The sequence below is a fragment of the Botryllus schlosseri genome, chromosome 6 (assembly GCF_051294905.1).
Source record: "Botryllus schlosseri isolate E-star chromosome 6, Bs_hap1, whole genome shotgun sequence".
Lineage (NCBI taxonomy): Eukaryota > Metazoa > Chordata > Ascidiacea > Stolidobranchia > Styelidae > Botryllus > Botryllus schlosseri.
Genome location: NC_137241.1, coordinates 27,977,122 through 28,004,116, shown reverse-complemented (window position 1 = coordinate 28,004,116; position 26,995 = coordinate 27,977,122). Strand labels below are relative to the sequence as shown.

The window sequence follows — 26,995 nt, the reverse complement described above, 5'->3', positions numbered from 1 at the left end:
ACTGCTGCTGTTATATCATAGCTGGATTGGCCATCTATCTGCTAAAAGTTTTACAAGTGTGATGCTTCGTAGAACTCAACTAGAATTTAGTTGAAACGTGCGACTTTGAAACGAAGGTCTAAACAAGTGATTCCCAACCGCTGTTCCAAGCTAGCTTTTTTGCGGCTATCAGTGATCTCTAAATAGGACACAACGGTTTTAAATTTATATATGAGAAAGCAAATTCATAGTTCCATGCAGAATTGCAAACCCAGTTTTCGCCGTTTAATTTCCCGTGACTTGTTATTGATTCTATTCAAACCATTCGCGGTGAGTAAAACACTCTTTAAAAGTGATCTACGCAGCGGCATTCTCTTGAGCCAGAGTCCAGACGAATGCCCATTTAAAGCAATAACAGTCTAACTCGAGCATATCAAGAAACCAGATCTCATCAAAGAATGAGTAATCAAACGAAACAGAGACGGTGCGATAAGAGAGCTAGTCAGCTAAATTAATATGCAACAATACAGTGCAGTGCAGTGCAGTGCACACTGCACAGTGCAGTACAGTGTAATTGCGTTCGTAATGAAAGATGTCGCGGGCCGCAAAATAAACGTCTGCGGGTTGAGAACCCCTGATATATAAGAATCAATTTTTATCGGCGTCAATGCAATCGTCGTCAGATAATCACAAACCGGATAACGTAACGAATTACCATATACAATAATACAAACATTTTAATCACAGGGGCATGAGAGGCAAGAGGTAACTTGAGAGGTGAAACAATTTAGGTCAGTGGTTCTCAATCTTTTTGTCTTCGCGGACCCCTTTCGGACCGTCACGGACCCCGTGGACCCCCACAAAGTTTTAGTTCAAGTTTAGCTCAAATTATCATGCAATCGTCATCTGTATTGAGCAAATGATAACTGTAGGCTTAGTGATAAACAGCAACAAAATTACTTTTTTTGAAAATAATCATATTAGACATGTAGAAATTAAGTTGACTTCTATTACTTCAAAGCGAATTCTGCAATTGCATTTCTTGAAATATGTGGTCGTGTCTTGAAAATCCGCGCCTTCGATAGGATATTACCGAGTGCCGAAAATCCATTTCCACAAATATAGGTGGTGGCGAATGTAATAATAGCGCGTAACGCTTCCGACGGCACATTTGTGTATGATCGCAACAAATATGGCAACAAAATTGACAAACAAATATTTTTAATTGAATAGTATATTCATTTTAATATGAATATACTATTCAATTGTATATTGAAGTTCTGTACCTCAAAGCAGCTGTTCAAATATTTTTAATGAACATATGACGTCAAGCCTGACCATTTCTGTCCAGCAGCTTATCTTGAAGTTATTATGGAAAATTGGTTATATATGACACAGGAGAAAATGGATTTTTGTAAACATTTCTAAGTCGCCGTGATTGACCTTACTCATCCAACTTTTTTTCCACAATCCACAACAAAACATCTCTAAACAGGAAAAGGCTTGTATCCGTAGGATATTGACAATTTAGCAATTAAAATGAGTCTTCAGAGTAGGATATTAATCTCAAACTGTCATTCCGTTGATGTGAGCTCTAGAGTTTTATTAGTAATGAAGCGACATTGCCTCGTGATTATCCTAATTTTTTGAAAAAATACGGTATCAACTATTTTGAGGCCTCGCAGACCCCCTGAAAATGCTTCGCAGACTTCCAGGGGTCCGCGGACCCCCGACCCCCGGTTTGGAACCGCTGATTTAGGCTATGTACGAATGCCATTGAAAATATTGTGACGTGATCAACGATATTACGTGACAATGTTTTACGTTTGTTATTCAGTACGAATGACGGCGAAACAATGCATATTGGCATATAACGAATGTAAGATGAAGAAATAATCAACAATAAGGAAAGACACATGGTCTGATTAGTCACGGTCAAAGCAAGAAAGAAAGATTTTAAACGACAAAGCTGTGCCTGATTTGAACACTATTTTACCGTCCTCGACTTGATCGTCAAAGTCAATATCACCAGCAATCACTTGCTTGAAAATATCTGTCGTTGTCGACAAGCTTATGCTATTTGATTTATCAACGCTCGGGTATAAATCGCAGACGCTGTTGCGCAGAGTCATCGTGTAAGATTCCTTCGTGTCCGCGAACGAATAGGATACTGTATGATTCTCATGTTGGCATTGCAACCCGTTCACTTTCCCGCACATACCATTCAACACACGCTTTACTGGAGACGTCCTGATTGCGTGCCTTTTCGTACCCGTTGGATCTATGAAATGAGGCTGTCTCGATTCAACCTCCATTGCGTACGTCATGTAGTAGTTCCGACCGTTAGCGCTGACTTCTTCGCTGCCTATTGCGCGCAATGCGCTGACTTTGATGTGAGTCGCGGTATCTGCTAGGCTTTCGTTGAGTGTGTTGGATTCCAGCAGTAGGTCCACTATTTCCAAAGCCCATTTGTCTTCATCTACGTCACGCTTGCCTGTGCGGAGGTATGTGTTGTATGATTTCATGTGACTCAATTGAGCATGTCGTAACATGATTTCATTCGCAGGGATGGGGTTGCCCGCTGATGCTTCTGATATCAACTGAAGCATTTTTCGAGCTCTTGACAATTCAGTCATGGGATGTAAGTCTTTCGGGTCTCCGCTAAACCATCCCAAGTAATTCGTGTAGATCCCGCGAATTGACCACTCTATCGTGCCGTAATGTTCTTGGAGGAATGCGTGGTTAGCGAGTCTGTCTGGAAGTTTTATTTCTTCCACGATTTGGCTCGGCAAGCGACCTTTGTTTAGAAGCCTCAAAGTCTGGTCGTGAACGTATTTGATAGCATCTCTGTACGCTAGTAGCGTGTCATAGATTGTCTGTTTTCCTATTACAGGCTGACCGTGAGATCCCACTAGGTATTGAGCGCCCAATTCTCTCTCTATGTCTAAACTAGTGTACCACATTTTAGCGTCCCGGGCGGGACTTCCGCGTATCGCGTAAAGGTTGGGGAAGGCTTTGTAAATGTTATCTGCTGGAAAGACGGCTTGCTCGCTCGGCAACCAAACCGTTGTTTGGTCGTTTGTTTCTCCGGGAGTGTGGATGAGGTCGAATTCTAAACCTGGAGGAATAAGAATAGTGTTAATTGTATAACGCCATTATTACGATATCTAGTTGGCGCTATCCAGACTTGGACAACTAGACCATTCTAGTTTACTAATTAGACTAATTATCGCGAAATAATGGTAATCTAATTAGAATATAATTTAAGAAATGTTTCTTAGCTCTAATTTTTCTAATTCTAATCCAACATGTGAAATGTTTCTCTGCTTTAATTTTCATTCTCATCTAATTTCTGGTTTTCCTGTAAAGGATACAGGAGCACTGTATAGTGCGAAACAAGCCAAACTTGCTGTACAGACATTTGCAATGCTCAAGCTGAGGAGAACGAACTAAGATTTGATGCGAACTGAGCTTGATTCAATTTTCCAAAGTTTTCGCGAATTCAGTAATTCCAATTCTAAACCAAATTGAAACAAACGGTGTAACTGCAATTCTAATTCTAGTGTAATTTGAAGCAACTTGTGTAGCTGAAATTCTAATTCTAATCTAACTAGGAAAAGCTGAAAATCTTCTCATTGTTCAACTATTATATGACGTGGGCTAATAAGTAGGGCTGGGCACAATGATTCGAGTACTCGAATCTGAATCGAGTATTAATTTTAATGATTCGAGTCGAGTAGTAAAAGACGATTTTTTCGAGTACTGAAATTATACGATACTCGCAACTAAAAGTTGATTTACTAACGAGAAATATAGTTTTGACACTATTTTCCACTGAGGTAGCATTGAAACCTTGATTGGCCGTGTCGCAGTCGCAGCATACGAGAAATAGTACAAAGCTACTAATATTACCGTAAATGATACATTTCCCAAGTCATAATCATCCGACAACTTTGTCAAAAAGTGCATGGAAATCGGTATGGTCGAAAAAATACCAAAGTTATCTTTAATGTGACGGATAACAGTCATTATGTTCTTTGTTGAGGCATAAATGGTACATATTTGAACTTTGACATAACATATTCTGCTGTCGCGTCATAATGAGCGATACTCGAGTACTCGACTCGACTCGAAGCATATTACATGATTCAGAATCGAATCACTCAGGTACTCGATTTTGCCCAGCCCTACTAATAAGTAATAATGCGCCGCAATGATTATTTGGGAAATACATAATATTACGGACAAAATTCAATGAGTTGGAGTTAATGAGAGATATCTAGAGTCGACACAATGACGAATAGCCACTGACCTGCGATGTGATAAGTCTTCCGTCCACTGTAAGTCAAAGTTGGGAGTGGGACGTGAACGCGAGTGGTTTTCTCGAGTAAAAATCGAGGTCCGATCCCCGATCCCGTTATTGCTCCGAGAATTTTCGGCATCAAGACGCCAAACTGTCGATATCCTCTCTTATAACCGATTCCGTAAGTCGCGGCTACAGTCATTTAAAAGAGATTATTATGATACTGCATCATAATATATAATTGCAATGTATAATATATTGTATATCAACTGAGTTGTCATCTGTTGAACGACACATTAAAAGTGTATTTTCCGTTGGGGTGGCTGATCTTGATTTGAGAGAGGCAGAAATTATGGCTTTTCGAGCAACACATTGTTGCGTTCCAACAATAATTTCGTATAACGCCTGATCTAACCTAATGCTAACACATCATCGGCATTTCGGCACATAGCACTTTAATAAAATTGAACCTTAATACCTGTAACCTGAATGAACCGTCAGTCAACGATGCGCCAATTATAATATAAATTATATGCATCGAATTTGAAGCCATCATCATTTATCATTTATCAACTAAGCAGAAACGATATTTACATCCGTTTTTTTTTACATCTTCTGGATTGCCAAATTGTCAAATTCGTATCATATTCGTATATCATCTTCAAAAATAATGCGGTTCCCTATTTTATTCAATGAATGGATTGGATATTTACCAAATTGATGCATTTGTTCCAGGATAGACTCGTGGGCGATGATATCCACTTTTACTTCTGGCCATAGGATTTTCTCACTCTCGATGATCGCGTTTGTTCCCAATATGTGATCTGTAATTCATAAAAGAATACATATTTTCTCGATTCTTGAAACAGAAGTTATTTAGGACAGATACTCTAACACAGTAGGTCCCAACCTTTTTTAGACTCGCCCCCCTTTATGATAGTGACAAATTTCGCTACTCCTGTACTTCGCTACTCCGTCATATCACAAAATCCAACGGGGATGCTAGCAACCCCAACATATTGTTTGATGGCATGGAAGGGTATGACTGTTGATGAGAGAATTCAAAAATATGAAAATCGATCTATATATAGAGAGAAGCACGCGTGAATTAGAGGTAAATCATGCAGAGCGTGAAATATTTTTTCAGTTGATCGCTTCTTCGAGCCCCCTTCAGATGCTTTCACGCCCTCCCCCCGCGCCCCCCAGATTGGGAACCACTGCTCTAACATATAATCGCTTAGTTTTAGGTATGTAGCCAGAAACAGGATCCTCACCGGTATGGAAATGTGTCAACACGACAGCCTTCACAGGTTTCTTCGTAATTCTCCGAAATTCCTTCATGATTTCCATCATCGCTTTATCGTTTTCTGTCGTATCAATGATCACCACCCCATCTTTTCCTGTAGTGGTTATTATCAAGGTTTTCGCATTCGTGTTTCGCTTCGAAATTAGGGATTAAATTAACAAAATAATTTTACTAGATTATTCACTATGAAAATTCCGTCATATTCATTTAAAAGTTACTTTCAATTCTATTTTGGCATTGGTCGTCACATCTAATCGGAAGCAAAAAATAAATTCACTCGATGAGCAATACCAATCGCCAAACCTCGCCACCTTGGATTGAATATAAATGGAGTATTGCTTCATAAGGAAGTTGGTGTAGCTCATGTGGCTTGAAATTTATACTGCATGATGGGCGTGGGTATTGTATATATAATTGAAATATTTCTGGCTGCCGTATTTGCTGACTTCAATCCTACATTGTATTGAATCGTATGCGCCTACACAATCGACGTCAATTATGTTAGTCTTTCAGAATCGTCGCGCTCTCTTAGCACATCTGGCTGATCTGTCTCCCCTAAAATAGCCGCGAACTGTATATGCCTTTCCTTGCCCGCTTCTCTTAATTTTGGATTTGTTTACGTGAAATGATACTTAAACGTCACCATCCCCGTCTATAATTGCTTTTGGGTGAATGGTATTGAAAATCGCCGAATGACTTTTTAAATTCAATGTGAACTTAATAAAGGTTGGGGCGGAAAGACCTAATAGGATATTGTACTGTTTCAATGGTGTTGTTAATCCTAATCGGTGAACTGTCTCGGCGTGGAGCAGTTCCTGATTCCCAGCCTGGCAACCACTGATGTCGAGGATCTATCAGAACGAAATATAGACTATACTCGTCTAAAATTAGAACGTTTCAGATAGCCTACCCGAAAAAAAGTGAAAAAAAAACACGATATATGACGACCTTACCTTCAATCATTATTGAGTTTGCAAGCGCGTATCCTATCGCTACATGAATATTGCGTCCGACCGCCACGATTTCTTTACTCAGAAACTCTTTTTCTGTGAAACGCACGAGCTTTTCCGAAGACTCGGTCGGATCGGTCAGTTTCGCAATCGGTTCTTTCATGTATTCGAATCGGTTTTCCGATTCTGCAAAGTCCGAACGATTCGAAACGCCGTCGTTCGATTTGCAGTCACATTTTAGGCTACTCATAAAAAGCGACAATGCAACCAAGTTCTGCGGTAAGACTGAAGCCGCTTCTAATCCGCTGTAGTGGTAGGGTTGGAATGGCAGACACGTAGCATTAGGCATTTCCATATTGTCTTCTATATGTCGTCCGTCGAGTTACAGAAATTGGGCCAAATGTAGGAATCCACGGTCTATTTATGCTTGGATGGCGGGGGAACGTCTTTCCTCTCTCGTTAACGTCGTCAATGATGTCTGTAGGAAATGCTATCCATTTGTAGTTTACTCAAATGCGATTACCTAACCCTGTTTATCTCAATTTGATTTTCGCTAAGATTCACGATATCGAGGTCGCTTTATTAAGATCAACATGATAACATGTCCGATAATATTCAATTTTCGTCCTCAGTTCGCCCCGCCGTGTTTTTAATCGCAAGGCTAAAGTCCATATTCGTTTCCCACCAAGACAATAGTTCGTCATTGTCCGTTACCATATCTAGCGTCACCGCCTGTTCTATCGATATGTACCCTGCACGCTGCTCTAATAATTATTACGAAATGTTTGGGTTCACAGACTCAATGATCCCCTTACCTATGAACCATCCACGTAATATCGCGATTGATCGACGTGTTGAATTCTTATATACCATTATCTCGTCCGTCACATTAGTTAACCATATCACTGATTACCTTCTCCGCTATATATTGTGTCACTCGCGATTTGTCCTTTCTTGGTACCTTAGTTGCTGGCCTATAGTTGTGTTGCGTATTATAGTGTTCTTTTCACTTAATGAAGCCTTATATGTAATAAATGCAATCACCATCGTCATGTAAAATTTAGTATGTATTGCATAACCTCTTTTTTAATTGGTTAAACATTCTCGCAATCCGGGCGAACGACAGTTGGCAGAGCGAGGGACGTCAAAGAAAGAAGAAACCATAATCACGATCATGAACAATTGAACATTATCAAGGATACTGCTATATGCATTTAATGCGGTGGTGGACAAACAATTGCCATCGACCACATTTGATACGCGCCCCGTGAAAGACCCAACACACTTCATGCACACAGAATCAAATATGCATGATGCGAGGTGAACAACTTTCAATTATGACAAATAGCGTATTGTATCAAATTATGACGGACATTTTTCCACATCCTTTTGTTAGATCATCTCTTTGGTCACTACGAAATTAAATATTATTGCGATTTGACTCAGGGTTGTAATGACTCGAGTCATGACTCGAGTCATTTTTTCAAAATACGGAAATGACTCGACTCGACTTGAGTCATTCTGTGTATTGACTCGACTTGAACTGGAGTCATTGCTCATGACTCGAACCAAGTCATATGACTCGAGACTCAGACGGCTAAGACATACATTTCATTGTTATTTCGAAGAATAGTAAGTAAGTAACCACACTATCGCGATTTCGTCTATTGGCACTGGTTCTTTAAAATGCGACCAGAAACTGCTAAACGCGAAGAAAATTAGTATATTATAAATGCGAACCATTCGATATCACCAAACAGAGCCATAAAATGTGGGTTTAACAAGACTTTAACTGGAAACTGAGCAGTCAACACAATGACATGGACTCTGACTCGAGTCATAATACCATGACTCGGACTTGACCCTCTGATCGTTGACTTGAACTCGGACTTGACTCGGTGGTGAATTGAAAATGACTCGACTTGACTCGAGTCAAAACTATAAAGGCGAGATTGACTTGTAACTCGGACCCTAGTGATTTGGTTACAACCCTGATTTGACTATATTTTAGATTTGCTATTATTATTGTTAATGCCCCATTTCGGGTGGTGATGAGTTGTTTTACACACTGTTTTACACACCCTTCATGTTCCCGATCCCGCGTTCCGCGAATGGTTTCAGTTGTTGAATGCGGCCCTCGTACTAAACATTTGGCCCTCTGCATTAATACCATACCAATATGCCCAGTTGGTTGTCAGATTGATGGAGCGCGCACAGTTGCGTCGACACGCTTCCAATATATGTTTTCTGTTCATCACATTTTGTATTGTATATCGCTTGGTACATTGTGTGTGTCTTGAGTGGAAATAGTAGTATCACTGGTTTAATGTTTTGTGGTTTTAGCCAGATACATACAGTTGTGTTGGGCGGCACAGTCGGGTAGTTCGAATGCACAGTTGACCCGATAATAGGGTTATGAACACCGATTTAGCATTCAGAACGCATACGTATTGACCGGCTAGGTTTGTCGATTCAGCGCGCTCCTAATCAGTGTTTCGTCATAAGAGGAGGGTTTAAAAGTAACAGAATTTTGCGGTATGTCGGGATTGCACTACATCATGTATGCGGTATGCGGATCTTGCCACTGACGTCTGAGATTGACCGGTCAGTGTTCGTTAGGCTATTGCCAGCCTGTGACCTTTTAACATGATTTTCACTTTCCAGGACTCTCTGCCAGACATAAATATTGGTTATATGGAATTTCTTATGAGCCTGCATAATATGTGGATCGATGGTTGGAGACCTACAATGTAGGTACATAGATGCTGTTACGCATGTTTGATGTCAACAGAAATATAGCTTGTTGGTATGATCACATATATCTCCAGATGTCCCCATTCCTCACCTTTCGTCACGACTACTCGTAATTTCGGACTAGTGGTTAGATTTATTGTTCTACTGTATTATATTTTGTAAATCTGAAAATCTAGTATTCCATACGGAATGTGCTCCCGATGTAAAATGAGGCATGTGTTGATTTCCAGAAAATACGCAAAAGCCAATTTTCGCGACCGCGCTTGGTCTCCCGTTTGACTTTGTCTTTCACAGACTAAGAATATACGCGACTCTTTCGACTGGAATGTATGAATTTGAATAAGTGACTTCGTCATCCAGGGAGTCATCTTGAATTATTTAGTGTATATCAATCAATCAACTTTCCTCCTAACTTATGATTTACATCTGGGCAATCACCGCAATAAGGACAATAGTCCACCTGGGTTTGTGACTCATAGTAATCTTTGTTTTATTCGTCATAACGGACACGAGAACTACAACGATATAGTGGAAATATCTATCCTCTCTTATATATTCGCCATACCTAGATCAGTGACTGCATGGTTCAACTATCAATATATATTGGCCGTAAGTTTCGTCGTATTCATCATATTACTGGCAGCATTGTTTTGGCTCGTCTCCTAATACAAATGTTTCTTTCTCACCCGCCATATACGTAAAGGTTGCATGATCTTGATTTACAAGTACATAAATTCCAAATCTATTTTAAATGGAATATTGTTTGGTCAATTGAGTGTTTTTCGTGAACCTTGAGTAAACTGGAGTAGCTTGGGAGGGGACAGCGCCAACCGCCAATTCTTACCCGGATACATTGACGTAATACTTGCTTACTACGTCGGAGGGAATCTAAAAAGTCAGCACGTGATTGTTGATGTTTCTTTGCCGATCCTATATTTTAATTCTGACTGCACTGCCATGCGGTAATGACATCAAGGTCGAAACGTAAACCGGAGACTCGTCTCAAAATTTGAGTTTCTTGGTAACACGAACTGTGGTAAGACAGAGTAATAGAGTATATATAGGTCGATTCATTTTATTTAGGTGCGCGCTTTCTCCATACTTGCTGCTCCCGAATTGTCGGGCAATAACACTTGTCGTGGTGTAGGTAACTCGTTATTCACGCAGCGCGCAACGTTGGATTACTCAAATGAGAGTGGCTTGTCAAGAATCGCAACAAACAATATATTCATTCTTATTGCCAGATTTATTAAACTCTGATCTTTTCTACTGACTCTCATCACGAGCGAACTTCAGTCAATGCGGTTATCCAAATTCGAAATGTAGAAATAATTTTGTCGTAATAACAAGTACAACGCAACAGTGTAATGGCTGTTGCCTCCTTATAATATTGATTTAAGAACCTTTAAATGAAGAAGAAAGCGACCACGAGCAAGGATGGAAAACCGATCGCTGCTATAATATTTGGCATATTCAGTTCCGGATGTTTTAGCAGTGTTGTCCGGTGGCAGAATTAATTACAAGACCTTTTCTGGTAATTTGTCGCCAAGATAAGACATTTAGCAAAATGCCTGTCCGTGCACGAGGCCGTCCCCGATCAGGAGTGATTTTTAAGTCACAAGACCCCGCATAGCAACACAAAATGAAGGTTCGGTGCCCACAGGTATACTGACGAATGTGGATAGTACCTTCGATTTTGGAGATTTTTAAAACGATGATCATTTATCACTGGTTAGACGGGAATAGTCCCTGAGTCCTATCGCAGTGGCAGGCCGTGACAACATGTATAGGTATAGTTCGTTGATGCGATGCAGATGCTCATAGAATAGCCTACTCATTATTAGGGCGATTTTTTTTTGACATGTCAAAAAAAGTCAAAATTAGGTCAAAATTGTAGCGTTAGGTCAAAATTTGTCAAAATTGTTTACAAAGTCAAACATCTTTTGACCTCTGCTTTTCGTTTGTATCGTAGATTTTGCGCTGTCGGTGAACTTATCATTTGATATTTTACTAGTTGCAGCCTAATTTATAGGCCTACCGTTGTAAACGGCCCATCGTCTGCTCATTGTGAATCATAAACGGTCACATGAAACAAATAGTGACATGGTTTTATGGTCAACGTATCGCAATATCCTAACTGAAGCAAGACTGCTTGGACATTGCATGGTTCTTATATCAAGAAGCGCAAGCTGAAAAATTGTGATATAGACAACATTGTCAGAATGAAGCAACATGGTGTGTCACCAGCAGTGTGCAGTGTGCACACAACTTCAGTGTTGTCAGCCAACAACTGCTGCTGTTGAACGTTCATTCTCCATTCTTGACAAGCTACTTAGTAAGGACAGACACTTTCTACCCGAGAATGTAGGAGAGCATCTTTCGTTGTACTACAACAAATTCAAATCATTTCCACCATAAAACGTAATGTAACTACTGGAATTCTTCATAGGGTCAGATTTCGTAAAAATACAAGTTTTTTCAGGTAAAAATTTGGAGTTTTTGAGCCAGAAACGTTTTTTCAGGCCAATCTACTTTGTAAGAACAGACAGTTCTAACCAGAAATGAAGATATGTAGTACAATTTTAACATTATGTGCGAAAACACCTAATTTGCATACGTTTGGTCAAAATTTGGTCAAATTTCAATTTTTTTAGGTCAAAAAAAGTCAAAATATAGATTTTTGAGGTCAAAATCTTCAGTTTTTTAGGTCAAAAAAAATCGCCCTACTCATTATATTGTGCATATGGCAATAAACAAGTATTACATACTTGTTTGTTTGTATCTAGTTCGATATATTAGTCAACTGTGAGCATAATTGTTTACCCAAACCAGATTGGTCATGACCTACGTCGATTCTTTCGTCGCGCCGGACGTTGAGTTCGAACTCTACATGTGTGTCTGCTTGTGACGACATCGCGTACCTGACATGGTGACAATATTTATACAAACTCGTGGTGAGATCTCTCTATTGGTACAGCCTGCAATACAACCAACCGGTCGTTCACTCTTGTTTCGAGTCGATTAGCTCGTCACGATACTGAACTCTACTGCCAGTCTAATCTTGATAACATCGCGTTCGCTACTTTATGTGGAGTTATATAGGCTTGAACTGACTGGGTATCTCCTTTATCAATATCTATTACCACAACAGGATGGAGCAATGGTCCAGTCTAACAGTAAAAATCAGTACAAACACTTGTAATCGCGATAAGAATATTTTATGGGAACTCTACTCAGAAGGAATACGCTCTAATTAATCTTCGATTTGATGATCAGGTTTCCGCAAGTTACCCACCAAAACATTGCCGCCGCGTGTCGGTCTTCAACCCCGTGTACAATGTAGATCAGGGCCGGCCAACCGGTGGCCCGCAAGAAGGTTTTGAGTGGCCCGCGAGGTAATTTCCGAAATTAGTAATATTATCAAAATTGGATTGCACAGATTGTGCACTTGCAAGGCCAACCAAAAATTTGATTAGTCTGGCCGCAACACTTGAGATATGATGACTAAAATATCAGTTCCGGCGCATTGGCAGATCCATAAGCCAGTCACATTTTAGTAGATCTTTGTACACTACAATAAAGCAGAATAATTTGCGATAGATTTATCAAAAGTAAAAATTTTCTACCCGCTTCGCGCAACATGTTGTCACTCGATTTCTTGCTTATAATATTGTTATCCCTTTGTGAAAATGAAAGAACGCATAATGTATCAGATTGAGTCTATCTACATTCGCGATTACGAGACAAAGTGTCGTTCAACATATGCGATCTTGCTTTTGCGCTCGCAGAAAGACCGTCGACTATGAAACCTAGGCAGAAAATGATTGACGCATGTTGGTCGAAGCTTTCGATGTCGATATGTCCATTGTCCAGGCGTCGAATAGTCCGGTTCTTGCAAACTGAGCCCATCGATATACAGCAGGCCTGCAATATAGTCAAGTGACAATATTATTGACCTATGAGCTTCGAAAAATTTTCGCGCTTGGCGCGGCTAGCGGCCCGCGCAATAGTTCATCAATCGAATGTGGCCCTTTGGCTGAAAAGGTTGGCCACCCCTGATGTAGATTCTAAAATGTAGATTATGGTAATACGGGTGCGAATATGAATTATTATCGATATCAAGAGCCGACATAGTGTGAAATAACGTGCTAAGGGCTAGGTGAAATGAAATATTATTCAATTTCAACTCAAGTATTGGAATGATACCGGTACACATACGGTGCAAACTGCAGAGTTCTTAAATTAGTGTGCAGTGCACGCCAGCTCTAATAAAATTAGCCTTTGTGCCATCACCGAGTCTCACTATATTACGCGCTATGGATATCATAGATGGACGTGATGCTGTAAGTAAACTAATTATACTGCGCAGGATAATTTGGGAAATTTCCATAACGTAATCAGAATAAGTAAACATGTATATTGTATACCAAGGCCGCGCAACATACGGCCCGCGGGCCGGATCCAGCCCGCGACGGGATTTTGTCCGGCCAGCGGACAGTTTCCCGTCTTACATGATAATATGCCCCGCGGCTCCAGTCTGCCGAGATTCCCCGCTCCTTGATTAAACGTCAAATTTTAGAAACTGTGTGTTATTACATACGTGTGTGCGCAGCGTGCGAGAGTATAGCTTACGCGTAAGTTCATCGATGCAAGAAGAGTTGCATTATCGGCATTTACCATGTACTTAACCCTAATGCATAGATATCTCAGTAAATTTGCAGTACCGGGCTTATCGAACGCCTTGAAGTCTTAATTAAGGATTTCACCATAGTGTCCTATATAGCAGTGCTCTTCAACCTTTTTCGACATGGTACACCCTTTTAACGTTTGCTCAAAACTCGTACACCCCTGTTCATTAGGGGTCTTCAAAAATGACTTTTTTTCTCAAATCGTACTGGCTACTTCATAAAATTGATAGGTTACCTAACGTAAGCCTACACACCAAATTTGCTTAATTCCAACCAGTAGCCGCATTGCTACGGGAGAAGAAAGTTTCTATTTATTATATAAAAATAAATAACGAAAAATTTCAAATTTTTCTGTTCACTCCATGAAAGTATTAGGTTGTCTATAAAAACGATGTTCTTCAAATTTGGTTCAATTCCAACCTGTAGAAGCGGAGTTATTGCCGTCAAAAAATTTGGATTTGAATAAAATAGTATTTGGTCAGAGTCTATTCGCAGCTAGTTAGGCCGGCCGCCACGCAAATTGGAATTTTATTTCGTGTCAGCCCAAAAACAGCATGACATTACAAACGATAATCAACCTGAATGTAACAGTATTGGGGAGAGAGTAGGTAAAGCTACTGCTGCAGAAGCGGTAATTCAGATCAGCAATGATAGCAGGCGCACCAGCCTACTGCGTACCAGGCCTGCCCCACACCACACACAGGCAATAGTAGCACATGGGCTTTAGGATAGGGTTGCCATACGTCCGGAATTTCCCGGACATGTCCGGAATTTCACTGAAAAATCTGCGTCCGGGAGGAATTTCCAAAATGTGCCTAAATGTCCGGAATTTTGAACGCATGAAGTGGGCTCTAATTTTTTTCGTAAATGAACATAAACGATATTATTTTCAAGCAGATTTATGCTATTAAAAATTCTTCTTCGTGTCGCGTGCAAGTTAATGCAACGTATATTGATATTAGTATGGTCACCAGGCATCAACCTCGTCATAAATACAATCAAAATCAATATAAATAGCCATCATGTACTGAAATAAGTCTGATTGTGATCGCAATGATAAGCTAACGGTATATTCCTAGAGTTGGTTAAGGCCGATTGGATGCTTCAGTCACAGACAGTGGTTCCAAATCTTGGGACCGTTTGCCTTCATCTGGGAATCGCGATGATGTTGGAGGTAATCAGCTTCCTAGGCCGTGAGTAAGTTTTGGCAAGTTGAAATTTTTTAGTAATCAGCTTCAGCTTATCAAGTTTTGAGCTGGGCCCCGGAACATTTTCAAGTTGGAAATGAGGCCGCGACCATAAAAAGTTGGAAATCACCGGAAGTGCAACCTGCTGGTGCATTTTATAGTGGCCTAATATATGGAAAAATCAATATTATTGACAGAATTCATTCATAAATTTTAACAGACGAATGCATATAGTAAGTTCCCAAGACGGTATATCGATTACCCAATGGTGGGCCCAACTTCAGTGTTTTTTCGAGTGGCGGAAGGGGGCTGAAAAAATGTTGTTTCGGACCTGATTGAAACAAACAACCAGATAGCCGCACCGACCTAACAGTATAGCAGGGCTGTCAAACACAATCGCAACAGGCCAGACACGGCCCGCCAGACGATTTCACCCGGCCCGTGGAGAAATCTATTGTAGACCCTAGCAAGTAGCAATCACCACAGCTCACATTACAGATGGCCCAATTCATGACCTATGTTCCACTCTATTCGCATACAGTCGATAGGCAATGCTTTGCTAGTGTGACGTCATATTGACAGACAACGTGTCACTGCTCATTTTTGAATCCGCTAGTTGGCGCTAAAGAGTGTCCGGAATTTGTTTCACACAAATATGGTAACCCTACTTCAGGAGATGTCAGTAACCTCAGATCGTATGCCGCTATACACAGTCTATTGTTGCTAATTTGCATCACTAATAACAAAATACTAAATTGCAAATGCATGGCGAAATATTGGACATAAAATCGGCATTTTAAAACGAAAGGGTTTCGATTTCAACATGGAAGCTGTTTCGACCGTGGCTGGCTACGTCACTTCATTTATGTACATCAGTGGTTCTTAACCTTGCCCCCAGCGCCCCCTAGGGGGCGCTGGCGATCTTGAAGGGGGGCGGTATGGGGGGCGCTGAAGAAAAATGGCTGCGCAGTAGATGATGTGGTGATAGGACATATCCTTAATGAGTATTCAGAGCAAATTAACACCGAAAACTTCTTTACATATAGCCTTCAAAATACATATAGGTTTAATTGTCCATGGGCGCCTAAATGACTGACACCGAATGTTCCTGTCCTGGCAATCTGAACCCCAGAAGACGAATTCCATCTGGCAGGGAAAATTATATGTCAGTGACGAAATACCAATCTCAAATCGTGTGCGTCTTTTAGTTTAGTACGATTGGGCGACAGGGATATTCCTGTTGGGCGATATCCCCGTTGAGCGATTCTATATTTTTTGATATCGCAGACAGGGGGTCACGAAATAACATCATGCAACGAAGTCATACCAACCGGTTCGCCCGCCCGAATATGTTTAATTATTAGTAACGGGCCCTACAGTTTCCAAGAAACCTCACAATGTTCGCTTTAAGTTTTGATGAGTCTGCGCACACTCAACAACTCACTGCGCTGACCCTTGGACAACAGTGCGTAACGACTAAAAAAAAGGTAATAACTCCGGATTTGTTGTCCGCAACGTAGATTTTCTGTGCGCAGAGACCGTGTCAGCACTGCGCACGTGCACAGCGTAGAGGGAACATTGCACCTCACTCAGCTCTACCGGTAAATGTGTTTACGTGAGCAGAGAGAGGATAAAAATTGATCTCAAATTACATGCAATTCCCGATGATATTGACCAATTCAATCATTAATTAGTGAAATTTTTCGCACTTCGCGCGAATAGGCGAGAATAGCTGCCTCAGTAAATGGACACCCAATGTAGATACCTAATAGGCTATCAGCAAATAGCGGACAGCCTAATGGGGGTCTGGGAGTGAAGTCCCCCGGAAGTTTGGTTTATCACCCGATGGGGGCCCACGACCAACGTTTTTTTTGGGGGGGGGGGCTGACGAAGTGCTGTTACGCCCTGGTAACGAATAATTGTACCTGCGGGCACGCCCGAATATGTTTAATTATATGAAATTACCACCTATTCATTCATGCATTATGGAAAATTTTGGTACCTAGGGCGACCAGGCCACACAAACTTTGCTGACCATCAAAATCACGATATGGGGTTCGTGGGGGCGAAGCCCTCAGAAGTTCGGTTTATCACGCTATGGGTGCGCAAGGCAATCGTTTTTAGGGGGGTTAACGAAGTGCTGTTACGACCCTACCTCTTACTCATTGTCTTTATTACATTCCTTACAATATGAAGTTGGGGGGGGGGGGCGCTGGAGCACGATAATTTTTGAAAGGGGGCGCTGGAAGAAAAAAGGTTAAGAACCACTGATGTACATTGTGCAAGTGCATTGCGGTGTTTATTAGTCGGGTAGGAAGTACCGATTCAAGAAGTCTGAGCTATCGCGGCGGTTCCCTCAAAAATCATTAAAAGACAAATGACTAGCTGAACACATGTTTGTTAACTGCATACTTTCCAACACCAAACGGAACCATTGGTCTATTGCCGACGGCCAAATGAATGGGAGAATTATTTGCTTATGACATCACAATCAAGCGGTGTACAGTATTACACCTGAGATAACATCGTACAATATTGCTCATCAATCTGTGCGTCAACCTGTACTGACCCATAAACCTGCCTTTGTGATAGCTAGCCATCGGCTCATTGTAATTCCGATCTGGTACACCCCTGTACACCCCATCCGAGTGGTACACCCTTTGCAAATTCTGGTACACCCTAGGGTGTACGACCACCCCGGTTGAAGAGCACTGCTATATAGTGTGTGGACACAGGCAAATCTCACTACGCAATGAAATTGGTCTACGTCACACTTTCCAAATGGCTAAAGGGTATTTGACGGTAATTTTTGTCGAGCATTAAATTTGACAAAACGGATATCGATCGAAAGCTACCGCGGTACTGATTACGAAAATATAAATTTATTCTGCTCGTGACCCGGGAACCCCCTAAAATCAGCCTCGAATGTTGCATTGTAACGGGGTTTGATATTGTGACGCAACGATGCCGTCTGCGCAGCTCAGGAGCAAGTGCGCACGAGAGTGAAAGCGTGAATGCTCGATAGGTTGCGCATTATGCGCAACATTGGCCAATACGCTTGCGGTTTGCGCTACTATCTCTTGCTCCCAGACGGCATTGTTGCGTCACAATACCAAACATGGCGACGCCTGTATGACAATGCTGTTCTCAAATCCACATTGTCTTCGTCATTATCGGCGAGAAATGGCTTTGAAGTGACATTGCTGTCGTTAAAATACAATCATTAAATACGATTTATTCCGTGTATCTGTGGATAAATGGGCGAATAATGTATCGATTCAGCAATCCGGCCCGCCAAGTACTTTACTATATCCGGCCCGCCGACTGGAGAAGTTGCAAGCCCCTGTTGTATACGAATTACGAACAACTCAGTTTATCACCTGTAGAAGAAATATTACTCAAAGTTAGTTAGGAATACTACTTATCGGTCATTGATTTGTATTTCTGTTTATTCCTTCAATTGCTGTTTTTCAAAATCTACGGCGAGTGACGTCTCGTATATTTAGCTTTCGGCGTTACGTCTGTTTGCTAATCAAATCAACTCGCCACATTAGGTCAACGACCAGAAGTTTGTCAATCTGTTTTCGTTTCTGTTCGACCGTACTTGACATTCATTCCCGATAATATTGGTCAACACCACGCCCATTCCTCGCGCAACAACCGACCAATCAATCAACGTATACTTACGCAGGAGTTGTAAACATAACACCTTTTTAACCCTTTTGCCGCGGGTGGATCCTATAGGATCCATGCACAGTTTTTAACAAACACGCTTCAATCAATTAACGACATCTTGCGTTGTAGTGGTCATAAACGGTTACAGTTATCGTCTATAAATAGATATTGTCAATACGCATACGATGAGCTATATATATTCCATTGACTTATCGCAAAACCTGTTCAGAATGCATATTGAACACAGAAAAACGTTTCCCGCAAAATACAATCTGTAGCTCAGTTCGCCTGAATGAACGCTGCTCTTATAATCCCATGTATCTTTCGTTCTACATGTCGTAAGCAGACACATTTGTCGTTTTAGAGTAGTTGTTGATTGCAAGAGTTCATTGAAACCATAATAACGGAAATTAGTTGGATAGAACACGCTTCAAATTGGTGTGAAATGAAGCAATATTCTGTTACGTGAAAAATGCCGTGCACGTGTGAGCATTGCCGCATAAGGTCATATACATTCACTTACGATTGCCTAATACTGTTGAATGTCACACACAAAGTTAGATGCAGTCCATAACACTTCAACACGATCAGTATCACGGAGTTTGGTCTTATATGAGTTCCCGACGCCAGTGCTAAACACTGTAGAAATGGGTGTGTAAGTTACGCGAGTATACGGTACTCGCGCCTGTAATAACAACACCATACAGACAGTTGAATCATCCGTTTTAGATGTTATAAGAAGTTACAGTAGACTTCAATGAATAGGTGTTGATCATATGCCCATATACTGACGAACCTGTATCGGACAATCGATGTGTAGAACATGTTTCAAATTGATATGAAATGAAGCAACAAGAGAAATCGCGCGCCGATGAGAAGTGTCAAACAAAGCAATATATTTACTTACGATGGCCTTGTGCAGTCGCAAATTGAACATTTTGTTAGTTATGTACGATCAATAGTATCTATAAGATCAGTAACATGGATTTTGACTCATATAATTAGACCAGGCAAAGCCGAATAAACGCGAATTACAAGGCGCGTAGTCTCTACCGCGATGACGTAATCGACGGCGGCCGTGAATCATGCTTATAACGAAAACCTTCCAGTCTCGTGCGCGCGATTGCGTGAAGTTATCAAGCTCTGTAATGTCTTGTTTGAATGCCGAAATCGATATGTAAGATAACCATGTGGACATTCACCATGGGAAGGATTATGTATCACGTCAGGTGAAAACGAAAAACAAATTTCTCGTTTACTTTTGAGAAATTGCGTAGACTTGTTCAAATATCACCGTCACCTCTCTCGACCGAGCCTTCCGGTTAGCTCAGTTGGTTAGGCGGCTATTTTCTGATCACGGCGATACATTGGACGTCGGTTCAAGTCCCGTCATTCGCATTTTATGAACATTTTGGTTGATGCATTAAAATTTGGCCTGGCGGCCGACCGCGCGAGTAGGGTTAATGACTCGCAAAACTATTTATCTAATGGGTCACATGTTACTCGCTGATTCACAACATAATGATTAGGTCGTCATGCGACAATAAAAAAAAAACTGTCCGTTAAGGGTTTAATCCGAGATGGGAACCAATTGACGAAGTTTTGCTTTGACAGCATCTGACTTGGGTATTAATAACACAATGAATCACGAGCGTTTCATAGCTGATAATTTTCTGTTGAAAGCAAATGCACAGGGAATTTGACATTTCTTATAGTCTTGGTGGAACATTCACACCATCAGTAGACTACTGTCTCCGTAGACCAGTTTGCCGCAAACTCATTGAAACAGCATTCTTCGTGGTGGCGGTAGATGCCTCCTGACCAGAAAATATTTCCACCTTGAGATGATGCGACCTTTCTTTGCGGTCGTATGTGCTACATCCTACACTGCATTCCACGCGTTGGTCTATAGTTATTACGCCATTCCTTAGTCCCGTGAGCCATCCACCATTTCGCAATTTAAATCTATTACATATCCAAACTTCGTTGAAATCCTATTGCTCGAAGCAATTTATTTCGAATCGAATCTCTCCAAGTTCGTCGTTATCGCCATTCGCCAACTCTCAACTCCCCAAGCACCACCAACCGGACTGCCGTACTTATCCATTTGTTATGTATCAAGTTGGTGGCCAGCTAATATAAGGCAAGTCGCATTTACAGACTTTGAGCAAATTTATGTAAGCCGCAATTCCAGTAATTGTGTGAGGTAGATATGGCTCAGTATACGACGACAGCGAATTGCGACGTTCTTTAATGTTTACCATCGTCGATTCCGATAAATCGCTTTGACAGTTCCACTATGATCCGTAGATTTACAAACTAAACACGTGTAAAGAGTTAACGAGTAGTCTTGCTCGGACGCCGGAAGCCGTGACTCGTGATCGGAACGAATTTAAAAAATTCAGGCCAATTGTCCCTGCCTAAATACTTGCCTTCACCCGTTTTGCATAGAGGGTGATGGTAGCGGCGAATCAATTGCTCGAATTTTCTATTTATCATCACAATCATCATTCGTTTATATTATATGAAAATTAGGATTTGCTTTTTAGTGGATGAATATTACAGATTATTGTTGCACAATGCGAATGAATCCCAATTTCGTTCGTTGAATAGAACATGATAAGCGGATGCTTTTCAACCATAGTGACCAGGATCGTAACAGCACTTCGTCAGCCCCCCCCCCCAAAAAAAATGTTGGTCTTGGGCCCTCATAGGGTGATAAACAGAGCTTCTGGGGGGGTTCCGGCCCCCCAGAATCTCAGGCTATACGCTGTTTGCCGCCTAAACGTGCGATGCGCGAGAAAATTATATAACTCATGATTGAATCGGTCAATATGATCGGGAATTTCATATCTATCGCTATCAATTTTTATCCTCTCTCTGTTCACGTAATCAGATTTACCGGTAGAGCTGAGTGAGGTGTGTTGCAAAAGGTAGAACCTCTAAATAATAATTAAACATCTGCGGCCGTACCCGTTGGTATAATGACTTCGTTACGTGATACTATTTCGTGACCTCCTATCTGCTATGTCAAAAGATATTGAAATCGCCCAAACGCACTAAACTAAAAGACGTACTAGCTTTCAAATTGGTATTTCTTTACTGGCAAATAATGTTCCCTCGAGATATTTGTCTTGTGGGACCCATATCGCCTCGACAGGAACATTCTGCGCCAGCCATTCACTTATTTGCCTATGGATGGTTAAACTTATAATTGATATATATCAAAGTTTTCGGTCAGAACAAGGGCGGTCATTTTCGGCCAAGGTCTTCTCGGTGCTGATCGTTCTGGCACACTTCTCGGAGTCGCATGGCCTATAACTTCATATGTCTTGGTAGCCTACCCATTTCTATAAATCATTTCTATCAAAATGCAAATGAAGACACTTGACAACATTAAATCGCGCGCAGCGCTAAAAAAATTTTCACAAAGTTTCATAAAATTCCAAAAAATACTCCATGATTTATAAAAATCACGAAATAATTTTGGGCCCCCTTTGAGCTCGGGTCCCCCAATTGAATGGTTTGGGGTGCGGCAGTCACGGTGCTGCTAGTGACCAACGGCATAGAAGCGCTCTTTCTCCCTCTTGAACGTTTGGAATAGTGACGTCACCTTTTTCATGGACCTCGTGACATTGTTGAAATTTCCCCTACAAAATCTTCTTGTCAAGTTCAATGTACAATATATGTATAATGACAGAGAAGCGGTTCATCCCAGTCCGCAAATGGATAAAAGGATAAAATCATGGATATTGGCCGGGTTAATTTGACATGGGTACGGCTTCTCCGCTGGGTAGGCCTACCGCTGGCACGAGAAACTTTATGTTTTTTATCCGCATACCTCGAATACTGGATATCACAGGTTTCTGCGCATGCTTATCGTCGAAGTGACCTGATAGTACAGATGAAAGTAAACTCTCTTCATTCCAGTAGTACTTAATATTAATAATAGTATTAGCCTAGTTTACGTAACTTTAGTATGTCCGTCCACTGTCCAGTCTGTATTCAATCGTAGGCCCGTCCAATCATAGCAATTTGTTTACGCTAGGCTCCAATGTTCTGTCCAACCTTTCAGGAGATTATAGTGAATAAATACTAAGAGAGAGAGAGAGAGTCTTTATTTTCATCGAACCAAAATACATAACAAACGGCAGTGATGGTGGTACAGAAAATATGCGTGCACAGTATTCGGTATTAGATAGGAATGATCGATAAGACCGTGAAGGTCATCTAGTCTGATCACACCAGCATCAAACAGGTACACTTGACTCAGAACAGTCTGGCTGTGAAAAAATGTTTAGTTAGGAAAGGAAAATATAAAAAAAAAATTAAACAATGGTAGCAAATGATCAATGAAGCAATGTCTGGGCGAGGTAGGGCAACAGTGTTAGTGTAACGACAAGAGGCGATCAAGTAGGGCATTTTTGAATCTATTATAAGGCAATTCACGGATATGTGATGGTAATGCATTCCAGATGATAGGTCCCGAGTAGTCGACAGATCTCTTAGTTAGGTTGCTATTGGGTTGGGGTAAGTAGACGTTTCCTTTAGACCAGTGGTTCCCAACCTTTTTCGACTCATCGCCCCCTTTTGAAGCTCCGCACCGATCATCGCCCCCCAAATATTGGGAACCGAACAACATCACTTCGTCAGGCCCCCCAAAACGTTGGTCTTTGGCCCCATAGGGTGATAAACCAGACCCCCCTCAGCCAGTGGGCTTTTTGTCGCTACATATCGGCTACACCCTACTTCATGTACTGTTTGGTGGTAATCACCGTATTTGGCCTAAACGCGCGAAGCGCGACAAATTTATGTAGTTTATGTTTGAATCGGTCAATATGATCGGGAATTGCATATATATTACTATCAATTGTATATCCTCTTTCTGCTCACGGCATCAGATTTTCCGGTAGAGCTGAGTGTGGTGTGTGTTGGGAAAGGTAGGACCCCTAAATAATAATTTAACATCTTCGGGCGGAATCGTTGCTACATTGACTTCGTTACATGATGCTCTTTCGTGACCTGCTCTTTCGTGACCTCCTATATCTGCTATGTCAGAAGACATAGAAATCGTCAAAACATAGCAAACTAAAAGACGCACATGATTTCAAATTGGTATTTCTTTACTGGCAAATAATTTTTTCCTTGCGGGATGGCATTTGTCCTGTAGGGTTAAGGTCGCCAGGACCGGAACATTCGGCGCCAGGCATTGAGGTGCCTATGGACAATTAAACATATATGTATCGAAGTTTTCGGTCAGCACAAGGGCATTCCTTTTCGGCCAAGATCTTATCGCTGCTGATCGTTCTGGCCCACTTCTCGAGTCGCATGTTACATGGCCTCAAACTTCATATGTCTTGATGCGTCGTGGCCCAGTAATGGCCGACGCCGAAGTGTGTTTTTGTTGGGTGGCGGGTACCCCAAAATCAAGATGTATAAAAACGCTTAATCGCGCGCAGCACGAAAAATTTTTGAAAAAGTTGTACGAATTTCTAAAAAATTACTCCATAATTTATGTTAATTCACGAAATAATTTTGGGCCCCCTCGAGTTCGCCCCCGTCCACCCCCAATTGGGAGGTTTGGGGTGCGGCAGTTATGGTCCCGACTTCAAAATAGCCGTTTTAACGCGCCATCGCCCCCTTCGTTGTTTTCGCCCCTATCGACCCCCTCGGCCGTTTTCGCCCCCCTATCGCCCCCTTCGGTATTTTCGCCTCCCTAGACCGCCAAATCGCCCCCTGGGGGGCGATATCGCCCACGTTGGGAACCACTGCTTTAGACGAAGATCTCGTGTAATGGGAATGGACATGTTTAGCAGGTATGAAAAAGTCATCAAACACAGGAGGGAGACTATTGGAAAAATATTTGTGAACAACTTTTGATACTTCGAAGCGATACAGTTCATCAACTCGCAAAATTCGATGCTTACGGTAGTAAGGCGATAAATTGGTACGTAAAGGTACAGATGAGATCAGCCGTATCGCACGGTTTTGCAGGGTTCAAATTCTGCACAAAAATGTTGTACATGCATTTCCCCATACTACGATTCCATATTGCAGATGCGAGTGGAAAAGAGAGAAGTAGATGGTTCGTAGTACTGATCTGGAAACCAAAGATTGGAGACGGGTCATTATTCCCACACACCGAGCTAGTTTTGATATTGTGCATTCAATATGCTGCTTCCAAGACAATTTGGAATCAATGGTGACGCCGAGATATTTTGCTGAGTCACATATTGAGATTTGTTTATGATTGATGTTCACAGTGAAATTATGACTGGCATTATTTAAAACGAGCATCTCGGTTTTATCTGCATTCAAACTTAGTTTGTTTGCTTGTAGCCATCTCGACACTCCAGTATTTAGAGAATACCAGATCAAAATTGGCAGCCATGAAGAGGCATGTTACTTCAGGGGAAGTCCGTGTGTCAAAATCTAGCCGGCAGTTTCAATGCGCCAGTGTTGGGATGACTCGAGTCATGACTTGACTCTAGTCAGACTCGACTCACCTTTTTCGTATGACTTGACTTGACTCGAGTCACTTCGCTAAGATGACTTGACTTGACTCGGCGATTCAGAAATGTGGGTTGACTCGTGAATTGGAGCAAAATTCACGAGTCAATTTCAAGTCAAGTAATCGATGTGGATAAAAATCACTGAATCTTGCACATGTTCGGATTGTTCGCGAAACGCTGGTGTAACCCATGAGAGCGACAAATCATTCAATGATTGTGCGTTTTACTGAGCCTCCATTGCTCTCTCACAAAGCAATTGACCGAGCGAAGTGATCGAAGTTTTCAGCTTACGTTGTCGTAAACTAGTATAGTAAAGTAATTTAATAGCAAAATGTCTGTTTCTGTTCTATGTTCTTACCTTAACCAAGCCTCTTGTTTTATTGAAATTGAATTCGAGTATAGTTTTCATAGTACTCAACCATTAACACAGGTTCGAATTGCATTGTATCAGTTTGTAAATGGGTATAATGTATTGCAACTTTTCAATTCTTTTCTCTATAGTCTCTATTTTGGCTGGTAACTATGAACCGATGAGTCTATGCAATACTTACATAGCTTCGCAGTGCTAGGTATGTCTGAGCGATACAGAGCCTTCTTACGTGTCTACTTAACTCTATGTTTGTTCATCGGTTCATCGGTGACCACTCAATCTGTATTTCAGACAGCTAGCAAAGTGCAATGACTTAATCATGCCTCAGAAAAGGCAACTTGACTTGAATTGTGACTTGACTAAAATGACTATAGTGACTTCACTATAGTGACTCGACTTGACTTGACTCAACTTGACTCGAGTCGCCTACAAAAAATCGAGTGACTTGACTTGACTCGAGTCAAAAATTGCAATGACTCGAAATGACTCGTGACTCTAAGGTTGTGACTTGATCCCAACACTGCAATACGCATGGTTGTCAATTATTTACTGTAATCGACAATAATAATTGACTGGCTGAGCTATAAAACAGCATAAATGACGCGTAATCTGTATAATGCAGACGTTCGAGTGGGTCATTCGGGAGTCGAATTGGAAATTAGCTTATGACCTTTTTTCTTTAGTCACCACAACAAAAATTCAAGTAAATATTTTAGAATCAACAGTTTTCTAGTCCGGTAATATGACTTTTATGATTTGTAAAAAGTGTCCTCCTTTCCGTATGCCAGTATGGTTCCCAACCTTTTTCATCCCGTGCCTCCCTTGGCCGAAAATTAAGCCAAAATTCCCCCCTTAGGATAAATCCACCCGATGATTTAAAAAGGTCAGTTTTACCGCGCAAACACCTGTTGACTGAGAGAATAAGACGAGCGGCACCGAGTGTTAGTTTCTAGCAGTGCTGTAATAACACTTTGTAAACCTCCAAAAACAATGGTCTTGGTCCCAATCAAACAAATTCTGGAAGGCTTGATTCGACAGACCCCCACACTTCCATTTGTGTTTTCGGCTTACCATGCATCAATGGCTAGCATAACTGCTGCGACAAATCAATATCCATTAATTTACTGGTCTCGCGATTTTTTTCTCAAGTTTGCGTATGCATTTTGCCAATAATATTGGTACTTTCATATATAGCAGGGTTGACCAGACTCGAGTCTGACTCGAGTCACCGTTCTTTGATGACTCGACTTGACTCGAGTCATTTTCTCAAA

General features: G+C 41.3%; 1 protein-coding gene and 2 long non-coding RNA genes across 3 annotated transcripts; 2 read left to right on the top strand and 1 right to left on the bottom strand.

The window, feature by feature from the left end:
- Positions 1–1,417: 1,417 nt before the first annotated feature.
- Positions 1,418–7,040, bottom strand: LOC145441960 (linear primary-alkylsulfatase-like). The gene is made up of 5 exons (XM_080319915.1): positions 6,542–7,040; positions 5,557–5,682; positions 4,996–5,106; positions 4,292–4,474; positions 1,418–3,097 (listed from the first exon to the last, which is right to left on the bottom strand). The coding sequence occupies exons 1-5, from the start codon at positions 6,891–6,893 to the stop codon at positions 1,905–1,907; spliced, it is 1,965 nt and encodes a 654-aa protein (XP_080176041.1). The 5' UTR covers positions 6,894–7,040; the 3' UTR covers positions 1,418–1,904.
- LOC145441966 (uncharacterized) lies at positions 3,094–4,449 on the top strand. The gene is made up of 2 exons (XR_013915924.1): positions 3,094–3,634; positions 4,165–4,449. It is a non-coding gene; the product is annotated as an uncharacterized LOC145441966 (long non-coding RNA).
- A 661-nt stretch (positions 7,041–7,701) lies between the features above and the next one.
- Positions 7,702–9,355, top strand: LOC145441965 (uncharacterized). The gene is made up of 2 exons (XR_013915923.1): positions 7,702–9,142; positions 9,203–9,355. It is a non-coding gene; the product is annotated as an uncharacterized LOC145441965 (long non-coding RNA).
- Positions 9,356–26,995: the final 17,640 nt, after the last annotated feature.